We start from the raw sequence: 11,571 nt of genomic DNA, 5'->3' as shown, positions 1-11,571 counted from the left end.
AAGAACTTTTCTGACCAATCAAGGGTTTTTACAGAATACCCAGGAAAAACAAACTGAGGTTTTCTGTTGCCTCTTGGTGCTTTACTTTGTTTCTATTCCTCTCTTGTTTATCATTTATAGTAATGCCACTTACAACAGAAGGACAGGCTTCAAAGGTTTAAAGGCAGCGATCCTCTCCACCAACATGGCCTCAGACAGTGATCTGGACACAGAAGAAATTATTTGATCATGTAGATAGCTCAGTGCTACAGGAACCCGTCTGTGGGTGCCAGTGTGCAGCAGCTCCACAAACACTGTTATGTCCATACTGGATCTGTGGCATGTCTAATCCCAATGGTGAAATGATTTGCTTTGGATACCTTGTTATTAAATAAAATGGAAAGCATGCTATAGGCAAATGATGTTGGGGACAAATCCATGATACCTGATCTGGAGTTTCCCGTTAGTGAATGATCTTGAAAACTCACAACATACTTAACGGCCAGTTTCCCAGGAGATATTGTGACGACAAATTTTAAGAACTGCCTCAAGAAATTTGTAGCTCTACGACACTTTTCGGGAAACCCACCACTCATCGGTTGCCACCAAGTCTTCTTTGTGTCCCTCCAGAGGTGCAGCCAGATGCTCCTGGCTCAGACACACTCGCTCCTCATCCTAAAAGAGGAAAATGGTTAGTAGTGTTGAGGTGTAGAAAATTTGGGACATCTTCAATACATTTAATCAGTGATTACATGGGAGTCAGGTCTTCAGGAGAAAGGGAGATTTATAGCTGTGTGTCATCTGCATAATTATGGTAATTTATCTTGAACCCCTGTGGCATGCCAAATGATACTAACTTTTTCAGAAACAACATTTTCAATGGATACAAAGAAATGTCTGCCCTGCAGGTTCGTTCGAAACCAATTAACAACAGGACCGGTAAAACCAATCAATATTTCAAGTCAATCTAACTGTATTTTGTGATCTAGATCTACGGTGTCAAATGCCGCACTGACATCTAAAAGTACAAGGATGGACATCTTATCAAAGTTGTTCATGATCTCTGAATGAACACAGATTGTAATAAGTGCTGTCTCAGTGCTATGATGGGGTCTAAAACCAGATTGGAAAATGTCAAACAGGTCGTTAGAGATTAAATAGTGACTGACACCTATGCAGGGAACACTTGGGGCAGCCTGAGGCCACCTCTCTTCCATAGACCTGGATGCTGTTACCTGGTGAGGATCAAAGATTGATTCTCTCCAAACAAACCAAACTCAGGAGGTAAATGCTCCAGAGTGTGATGCAGTTGCACCAAACAAGACAGAGTGAGAATGTCATTAAATCAAAAGATGTTCACGATCAATTTACCTCAATCCGCGGTTTTTTGGCTTCAGAAGAAACTTCATCAGCTGCTCTTTTGACTGAGGAGCAGAACAAAGCAACAGTATTATTTCACTCTGCAAGTCCAAGATGGTTTAGTCAAAGCTTCCTTGATGAAAGACTACTCCTTTTATAGAAAACACCTTTAACTGTGAAAAAAATAACTCTGCAGTGCATAGCAGTAAAGGCTTTTACAATGCCGTGCATTTTACATGTATTTAGTTGTATTGTTAGTTTCCACTATTAATGATTGATCAATGCTCAAAAAATAATAAATGAAGCTAAATTAAGAGGTACAGCTGGTTCTTCAAACCTCCTGTAACAAACAAGGTTCAAACATACCTTGTGTTGGTCGTTGCAACCCGATTTCTATGGGGGCGCTTCTGTCAATACTTGTTGAAGTAGCTGTGAGTGGAAAGGAAGTAGAAATTGCATTAATTAGTCGCCCATCGGCCCAACTACAAGTAGGTTCCTATTGATAAGGCTCCATCAGTGAAACCAGTCACCGTCACAATGTTTTGATGCATCATCAACTATATGAAATGGGGACAACATGCAACAAACTACATTACTGCAAGGACACACATTGGGCAAATACAATTCTAAAGACTCAAAATACTCCAAAATACTACTTACAACTCTCGCCATTGAGATACGACAGCAAGCCCTTTCGATCAGGTCTTCTGACAAATGGGATGTTTTCTGTCTATGGAGAAGATAAAACCGTGTAAACCAACACACTGTCAATACAATAAGATACATTTTTGAAGATTTCATGGATTAGGCCAGTTCAGTCTTCAACCGAGGAGCAAAAAGACACAGGCAGAAATAGGGGTTTGTGCTTAAATTTCTGAGCTTTAATAAGAGTGAGAATTTAGTAATTTACTGGCAGTGAAAAAGGTTTGACAATACTGATAATTCACTTACTGCAGCTCTTTGAACATAGGATGGATGAAAGAGATGCAGATTGTTGAGGAAGAACAAGATAGTGTCTAGAGTGTAGTACTCTTTGGGTTTCCCCTTTTTCCCAGTTCTGGGGATAGAAACAAACAAAGTGCAGTTTATCTGGCCGTCATTGTATATAACCTTATTCAAAATGCACACAGATCGATTGCATGTTTCAACATGCAAATTCATATAAAATAATTTATATAAATCACTAAAATATGAAGGAACTAACTTGGTCAACTGAACGAATCGTGACATTCAAATTCGTAAAAATGGAACTATTTCCCAGCTAGCTAATGTACTGATCCGTGTCCAACCTCATTTGCTACAATGAGCAAAGTTTTGTTTTTGACGAAACCATTAACGCTTATCATGAGCCACTGCAGTGCAGGTGCTCGCTAGCATCACAACGCTGTTGTAGCAAGTAAAGCTACACGAACAGATACTGCAGCTCAAGGTACCACCAGCACCTGGCACCTGGCAGAGACTAGCTTGGGTTGCCGCCTACAACAGCGACCTGTACCTGCTCTCAACATTGACATACCCGGAAATTATGTAGTTGGTCTTGGCTTTTTTGGGCCAGGATAACTCTCCAAATATAACTTCATCTCCTTCAACGACTATTTCTTTTTTCTGGACGTTATACTGACGAAGAACACTCAACACGTCCGCCATCTTCACCTGTTCACTTCACGTGTTTAAGCCCCCAATTATCAACACCGTGTGGCCCCGCGGGATGCCTCATCTCCGTAAAATTTTTGGCCGGTTTCCCTTAAATTTACAGCAGGTCTGTAATATTGCATAGATTTTTATTTTATATCATCATACTTTGTTCATGAGACACAGTTCGCCCATGTTTGCCAAGTCCAATTAACTTCGACGTGCTGCCTCAGTAATTCAGGCCCAATCCCAATGTCCGCACTCACGGACTGTGACGCGCGTTCCCGACAGGGATATCCCACTGTGAAATCGGTAAGTGCGCGAGGGCTCACTGGCGGACTTTATGAGCCCTTTATGCAGACTTTCAGCAAGTCCGCATTTCTGTAGACTTTGCTTGAGGGAATTACCCACAGTTCATAACGTGTGTGACGTTAATATTCATGTATGTATGTGGAAAATATCAGCCAATACACCCAATACAAAATAAAAAAAAAAACATAATTAAGAATAAATAACCACAAAAAACAATTAACAAGACCTTACAGAGAAACAAAAAGAGAAAACATTGCAACATTAAAACAGAATAAACAGCTCATTTGAGAAAAAAGAAAGTTACGTTTTCCTAAATGTTTAAGAATGATGTTAGACACTGCTAATATAAGCATGTAATATAGCCTTTATGTGCTTATTTGTGCTCATTAAGCTTTATTAAAAGGACCTTTTGCTTTCAACGTACCTCCTACTGTTTCTTTTTTTTTTTTTTTTTACATATTTACATATTGTAATGATTTAGTGCAGAATGAAGAGTATTTTCTATATCCATTAGCACAGTATAAACTTTGCAATGTTGCAAAACATATACCTAGGCCTATTCAACATTATTCATCAATTTCTTTTTAGCTTAATAATGCTGTTTAGACAAAAGCGCAAACAAAGAGTAAATTACAAATTGATTAAATAACGGGAGATAGTAACGTCTGACGTTGTCAAGGCAACACGTGATACCACGTGTCCCATTCCTCCTGTACCATTTCGAGCCTTATGACTTCTCGCACTCAGGCACTACAGCTGCGCACACAGGTGATGTCAATTAAGTCTGTGGGGGCTCAGGGCCCAGTCGGTAGGGGGGACATTGCGATTGGGCCTTAGACTCCAAGTGTCAAAGGGATTGAACTCCTGACCTGCACACGAGGATGTCAACACTCGATAATTTATTCCCAAGCTGCCAGACATACACTTGTATATAAAATATAAGGAACAAATACAACTGCAATATTCCAAGACAAAAGGTGTTTATTAGGGGTTTACATTGCCACTACAGTCAAGTACTGTACATGTCAAGCAAGATTGAATACAAGAGCCAATATGATGGAAATCAAGTTGAACTATCTCTCACAATGTCAGACTTTGGACTACAACATGTAGCATTAAGGATCATATAATTAATTATATTTTCAGCTTTTGTTGCATTTGACCTTTCTCAAAACACCCGAGGCAAAACTTGGGAGCCTGTAGAAACACTTTAAACACTTTATAACATTGCAAATAATAATAGCATGTATGGACAAAGGATCCATCACAGTAACATGGTCTGGATTTATCTTTTCTTTGTAAAGGGTTGATTACACCAGAATGGAGGATGAGCGACAAGTTCAGTAAATGCTCTAAGTAATCAATTACTGTTCAATTAGACATGGAGCACCACTGTAGCTGTTCAGTTGTTTTTCCCCTAAATTGAAATTGAATTGACCCCTAACACTACAAATATTCTGACATTGTGTATTCAGTATTTGAAGAAATATAAAGCATTGCAATTTAAATCTCTGTAGTGTTACACATGTATTACAAAAGATACATTCAGTTGTATCTATTACACTGGGAAGGTAGCAATATCTATGTTAAAATACAGAAACATTACTGTGCTAGCAGCTTCAGTCTTGGTAAACGGTTGTTAAATAGCTTTGATTTGACCTTTCTGAACATAATACAGCAATAGAAAAAGCCCATTTGTGATGCATAGAAATCAGACTAAATGACGAGAGCAAATCCATCTCTCCAACTTACAGTGAACTCCGACTTACGGTCCCAATATTGGCATCACTGTTTCCAAAGGAAAACCCAAAATAACCTTCATTCATCATCGCACATTTTAAGAGCACCAAGGGTATTATTTTACTAAATAAATTTCAAATTTCTCAATTTGAACAAACAAATAGAAACACAATATTGGTATTGGGGGGAAAAAATGTAAATACATTAGCTAAGAATTTTGACGATGCCAAAGGCAAAAGATCATCACACATCATCGGGGATTTCTATTACTCGCCTGTAAGCAATACCTTTCAAAAGAACCTTTCTGACCAAATCAATCAAGGGTTTTTACAGAATACCCAGAAAAAACAAACTGAGGTTTTCTGTTGCCTCTTGGTGCTTTACTTTGTTTCTATTCCTCTCCTGTTTTATCTGTAATCTTTTACAATAATGCTACATACAACAGGACAGGCTTCAAAGGTTCAAAAAGGCCTCTACCTTCACATCAAACCTGCTACATCATACCATAGATACACAACAGAGACTACAGTAAATCCCTTCTAAGTAAACCTACAGCTGTACTAAGCCTCTATCATTATACAAGTCTCCTACACCACTGCTCTTTGATCAAAATGACTTCATCTGCCAGTATCTTACCAGAAATGAGTAGAGTTCAATCTTGAAAGGGTCGTCTACAACGTCTTAGTTCCTCACTTCTCACCAAGAACCACTAAAAAGCACATTATACAGTGTGCTGTTTGCATTAAACCTCTTAACAGTGCGATATCCAATGGCAGATCAGTGTTGTACTCATCACTTCCTTCCCAAATTTCAGGAAAATAAATGCACATAACATTTCCATTGTGTTGTCCAGCCCGCTGGACACTTTGTCAATTGATTTGTAAGTGACACAATATAAAAACAAATCAGAATTGTAAATGTCAACATCTTTTGGATTAGTGCTGTTTTAGGGCACTCTACATGCTAAGTGAGCCAGGTTTGTTCACTTTGTGCCATATTTTGTACTCTATCATGATTCAGAGACTGTCAGTCAGTTTATCAGATCAGATCCTGGGCCAGGCTACGGATGACGCTCACAGCTCCAAGGTCGAAGCCACAGATGCTCAGTAAGCCCCTGTCTTCTGTGTCTGTGATGGCGTGTCCAGTGGAACTCAGCCCACACATCACCAACTTAGAACAGGCTCCTGATTTCTATTGTTAAAATACAAAGAAAAGGGTTGTTTAGGTTTTTTTTTTTATGTATACCCAAGTTTACTGCCAATTACACTGAGATTTCTGGGTATAAATCCACAAAGCAAGAATCCAACAAATGTCTTCGGGGAAGAAAGAAATTGTAAATTGTTTTGTTAAAAAAACAAAACAATTTACACAAGAATAATGACAGAAAAAAATCCAGATATTAGATTTGTGAATACATTTTAGAATATCTCAAGATCAAGGCTTAAAAACATCTACTTTTCAATATATGGACTGGATAAAGAATGTTATTTACACAACAGTAGAAACAACAGTCCATGAGATTTAGCTCAGTAACTCACTTATAACACATACCTTACAATGTCATCAGGGAGGAGAATTCTATATCAAAGTTGTAGTCTAACAGCATATTAGTCAAATGCTAAGTCATTCAGGATATTGAGCCCGGGGACCAGCTTTTATATAAAATAAGTTTGAAAAGTAATTTTGTTCAGCTTGCCTGATTAATTAAATCTGTGCCTGCTGATCTACAAATTAATTTCACCTGGTTTTAGTGTAATCCCATTTTCTAATATGATCAATATCTAAATGGGCTGTATTAAATTAAATCCCCTGCCCAAGGAGACATGAATGAATGAATGAATGAATGAATGAATGAATGAATGAATGAATGAATGAATGTACCTGTCTGTGCTTCTTTAGAGTCTCTACTGGGCTGGCAGTACACGTCCACAGCGGGTTGTTGGTCAATATGATGAACACATCCACAGCTTTCCCATTCTCTGTGGCCCATGTGATGGGGAGAGTGCAGTCTGTGCTCCCACTGGGGATCTGGAACATATGGTGGACATCATAGAAATAGCAGTAATAGAGCAAAAAGTCAATCACAATAGGTGGCCTAACCGCTACCTTTTATGCATCAACCTAAATCTGCTGGGTGTGTAATTGATGCTGGATGGATGGTTCCTGATGGTCTCTGAAAAGATGAGGCTCTGAGTGTCAGGAGCTGTCATTCATTTCTCGTTTTTTGATGCTGTAAGTAACATGTCTCACCTTAACCAGTTCAATTGTTGCTTGAGCGAGAGTCATGTCAGCAGAGATGGTGCATGGGACCAATGCTCCTTCAGAATAGGCCAGAACCTGCGTGTCTGCTTCTGTCCTCGCAATGACCTGTGTCCCACACACACAAAGTCCTACTGCAGTGCATGGCATAACCTTTTTAAAACGTCACCAGTAAATACACAGCTTGCTTCACAACTGAACTACTAGAAATTGTGCAAATATTCCTGCATGCTAGAATGATAATTCTAATGGCATGTCTCACAGCTAAAAATTCCTGGACGGTCTGTGGCCTCAGGATGATGGCACTACGGAAGGAATGTCGCAGGAATCCACAGTATGTGTCAACAGGCTCATTCCTTGACCCTGGCTTCCTCCAGAGATGGGACGGCCCTTCTCATGCTTACAGACACAGCTGTTCTGACTGGAACAGCAATTACCCACACACTGCGCCGTTATCTAGCACTAGTCTTGTCTTACCATGGTAATGGCCGCAGCAGCGACAGCGGTGCTGACCGATGTCCCCGGGACGACGCTGCTCAGCGATGTGCTGACGTCCACCGCCACTGCAAACCGTTTACCCACAGGCTCCACATTCTGAGGCCAAAACCACGACGGGACAAGAGATCATTTGTGTTAGCAAATGCTTTTTGGCTGCGGTCTTCTTTAATCGTCAGTCAGAAGTTCAAGAATCAAAAGAGCTTACCATAAAACACTTGTAAAAGGCAGAGTCCAAGGCTTTGAGGATGCTGCTGTCTGGTTCCCATTTGGTTTTACCTCGATAGCCTTGGCCTCTTTTGTAGTTTTCAGAAGCCAAGAGGATGCTGAAAGGGTGGATCTTTGCCTGGAGATTTTAAAAGAGACACCAAATACTTAAAATTGTGACTAAAATTTGATACAACACACCTTCATTCTGTTAACTGTAAACAATAGCACTTTTGAGTTTTATGAGCAAGACTTGACTTACCTTCTTTAGTGTGGTCTCGTTGTGGATTCTGTCACAAACAGCTGCCATGTCTGAGCTCCCTGGCTCCAGGACTCTGTCCGCTGTCATCTTGCCCAAAATATTTAACATTGATCCGAGAGGCATTTCCTTCAACAAAGTTCTCCATACCTAAAAAAAGAAAAAAAGAAAAAGAAAACACACACATGAAATCCATTCCAATTTGGATAAAGTACCAAGTCAGATTGTGGCAATTTATAATACATTTCTAATTATTATGGAATATCATAACATCATTGGAGTGTGGTGTAATTTTGATACTGGACAAATGCAGCTCAGAAAGAATGATAATATACAGTAATTCATCACTTTAGCCAAGTCTCAACGCTGAATGATTATAAAAGGCACAACCCACTTGTTTGGACTTCAGGTGGTCTGTCAGTAGCTGTTCCCTCTCCAGTCTGTGCTCCTCTATTAGATGGATGACCTCTGTTTCATCACAGCTGTGCTTGACCTTCTCCACCACTTCAAGATACGACAGCACTTTGACGACCTCTTCCGAGTTCTCTTTGTCTGCGTATGCAACCTGGACTTCTTTCCACCCTTTTGTTACATATTTACTGATCAATGCAATTGCTGAAAGCACAAAAAATAAGGACATTGTCATCTTACCCGAGCTGTGTGTCTCTTCAGCTTCCAACAAAATAAAATGAACCAAAATGACCAAGTCCTAAAAGCTAAAAGTAGTTAATATGATTATTGATAAGTGAATTTGCTAGCCTCTTGAACAAGATAACTCTTAACATTTAGCAAAAAAAAAAAATGCATCTCACAGCACATCAGTCAGAACCAGCTGTTTATAAAAGTAAACATCTATGTACACTGTGTGTCTGTGTAAACTCACTTTCACAAGCTGGCTTGGTGTGGGAGAGCCTGAGCAGATCCTGGTGGGACCAGCCCTCTCTCTGTTTGCATTTGGTCACAGCCAGAGCCAGGCTCATGGCGTCCTGCTCATTGTACCAATCAGACACTGCTTTCCTCAGCGCACGTCCCCAAATCCCACACTTCATGCCCTCTTTCAGTTCCTTCTTGTACTGGATGAAGGAAAAGAGGTGGGTGGGGACCCGACAGACATCCTTCAGGGCTTTGAACGCCGCCTGCCTGGTCTTCAGCTCAGAGTGCTGGGAGCACAAGGCCAGGGCAAAAAGAGAGGGGTTGAGTCTGACAGCTCGCCCATCCTGAGCGAACCTCTTTATCTCCTCCACCACCTCACAGCCCCGGCCCTCCTGAAGCAGGGACAGCAGGGCTTCGGCGCTCTCCATGCTGAGACGGCACTCCTCTCTGGCAGTATACACCTCTCCCTCTGAGCCGTAGCAGAGGAAACGGCACAGCCTGGCTTTGTCGCTCATCTCCCACGGACAACCATCACCTGTTGAGTTCAGGGTGTGGTTGCCCGCTGTCGCAGTACTTCCCGAAGGCTCCATTGTAACACTCAAGAAGAACTGGAACAGATATTGTAGATAGGACAAGTAACTACTTCTTTCATCCACTGGCCACTGTGATTGGTCGATCCCACATTAACCAACCCTTTAAACTTCCTCCACCAGGAAAACGCTGAGGACATTTAAAAAGTTTTTTTCCCCGCCAAAGTGGCTATTTCCCCAGAGTTAATTTCCCACCCCATGTTGGTGAAGGTGCGTCATCCTATGTGATTGGATCAGATGCGTGGCAGACTTATGAAAAACGTTACCTTAACCTAACAGTAGCCATGATGAGAGGTAGTTTGAGTGCTTCAGTCAATTGTTGTTGAAGGAAACGACTCACTACGCAGCTCGCTGCTGTCTGCCTCGATAAACATGCAAGATAACGTTGACTTAGCTGACAACGTTACATGTTGGCTAACTCGACTGACAGAAATAGCTTCAAGCCGATTACAGCCCATGATACACATAAGACAGATAATAAAGGAACCAATTACAGCTACATTGAGCTGTTCATAGCAGATGGTCTACAACTTTAGACCACATAATGTTGACGTTAGCTGCAATGACAACCTTAACTAATTGCTAACGTTAACTTAACCTTAGTTAGCTAGCAGTTCGGGTTTGCTAACAAAACGCTAGCTTCAGCAAATCAAAGACAATCTGAGCAATGCAGGAGCGAAGTAACTTAGCCAACTAGCTTAGCTGATTGTAAGATTAATATTAGCTAGATAGTCGTCTAGCAAAAATATCCAGCCTACTCTTAACGTTAGTCAGTAGAGATGTGTAGCTGGATGGTTGCTATCCATAAACCACAAACCAACAAGAGCCACATCCTCGGCTTCCCTAACTGGGAGGCTGATGCGGTCTCTGTCTGGGATGGGCAGCTGGCTAGTTATGTGCCCTAACATTAGCTAAAATGTGTTAGCTTTCTGCCAACGTACATTTAGCGGTATGATCAACACATTTGACTATCATCAATAATATAGTATTCTCATGTCGTATTGTAATCAAACTTACCGCAATGTACGTGCACAGGACTGAAGTTTGTGATGTTGATGTAAAGGCGTCCCCTCTGGAATCCGACGATGAGAGACAGCCAGGCGGGCGAGGTGGATGCTGGGATAGAGTGAGTGCCCCCCTCTTCAATCAGTAACACACTGCCACCACGTCCAACAGGATTTGGTCCACTGGCCAACTGTTTATTATCATGATTCATCTTAATTTGCTTTTACATTTGGCTGATAATATAAAATATTCAGATTTGCTTTTGACCCCTCAATTCACTCATGAACAGGCAGACTAACCCCACATCTCCACCTGGTGCCACCCATAACAGTGTGATGATCTGAGTTCATTCAACTGCTTACTCAGTCTGTTGAGAGATAATTCAGTTTTTATGAATTCTGAAGTTGATGGTTTGATGGTGCTGCTGAGTCATAAGCCAGCACTTTGAGGAGTCCATAAATACTTTTGAATGTAAATTATGTTAATTACTGATGGTGATTATTTGTTGATAAGTAAAAACTCTTATGTAAACTATGTACTAAAATGGGATAGTGACTTATGAATTTGTAATGAGGACTTAGGCTATATGAAGCCAGCGTAGTTGCAAATACGTTATTGTGTTAGGCATGTCACTAAACCTACTGGTACCTGTTCTCATTGTGTCCAGACTGTGTCCTTTTCCTGATCTGTATGAATCCTATACTAGTCCAAGTCCCTTTTCTCTATTTTACACCCAGGCCATGACAATGGAGGGCCTCAGTGTAAATTATTGGGGGAAAATCCATTTGGATCAATCATTGAGTAGTAAAGTACCAATCCAAACAATCTACACAGTTTGCCTTTAAAACAGACTGCCTGAGC

General features: G+C 40.7%; 2 protein-coding genes across 3 annotated transcripts; both read right to left on the bottom strand.

The window, feature by feature from the left end:
* Positions 1 to 543: 543 nt before the first annotated feature.
* Positions 544 to 2,985, bottom strand: LOC139647346 (parafibromin-like). Its single transcript, XM_071523224.1, has 6 exons — positions 2,855 to 2,985; positions 2,290 to 2,395; positions 1,999 to 2,068; positions 1,705 to 1,767; positions 1,351 to 1,403; positions 544 to 654 (listed from the first exon to the last, which is right to left on the bottom strand). The coding sequence occupies exons 1-6, from the start codon at positions 2,983 to 2,985 to the stop codon at positions 544 to 546; spliced, it is 534 nt and encodes a 177-aa protein (XP_071379325.1).
* A 1,279-nt stretch (positions 2,986 to 4,264) lies between these two features.
* ro60 (Ro60, Y RNA binding protein) lies at positions 4,265 to 10,773 on the bottom strand. 2 transcript variants are annotated; one of them, XM_071523270.1, is made up of 9 exons: positions 10,723 to 10,773; positions 9,126 to 9,723; positions 8,637 to 8,857; positions 8,246 to 8,392; positions 7,985 to 8,122; positions 7,759 to 7,875; positions 7,273 to 7,389; positions 6,904 to 7,050; positions 4,265 to 6,213 (listed from the first exon to the last, which is right to left on the bottom strand). In XM_071523270.1, exons 2-9 carry the CDS (start codon positions 9,703 to 9,705, stop codon positions 6,061 to 6,063), a joined length of 1,620 nt encoding a protein of 539 aa, XP_071379371.1. In that variant the 5' UTR covers positions 9,706 to 9,723; positions 10,723 to 10,773; the 3' UTR covers positions 4,265 to 6,060. The 2 variants fall into 2 exon arrangements, with proteins under 2 accessions (XP_071379371.1, XP_071379372.1); XM_071523271.1 differs by lacking the exon at positions 7,273 to 7,389.
* Between the last annotated feature and the right edge of the window lie 798 nt (positions 10,774 to 11,571).

This window comes from Centroberyx affinis, unplaced genomic scaffold, assembly GCF_046629955.1.
Source record: "Centroberyx affinis isolate AG114_WGS23_722 - 3 ecotype Tasmania unplaced genomic scaffold, CSIRO-AGI_Caff_v1 ptg001078l_1, whole genome shotgun sequence".
NCBI classification, from domain to species: domain Eukaryota; kingdom Metazoa; phylum Chordata; class Actinopteri; order Beryciformes; family Berycidae; genus Centroberyx; species Centroberyx affinis.
The sequence above is the reverse complement of the archived record's forward strand: the minus strand, read 5'-3'. Positions and strand labels throughout refer to the sequence as shown.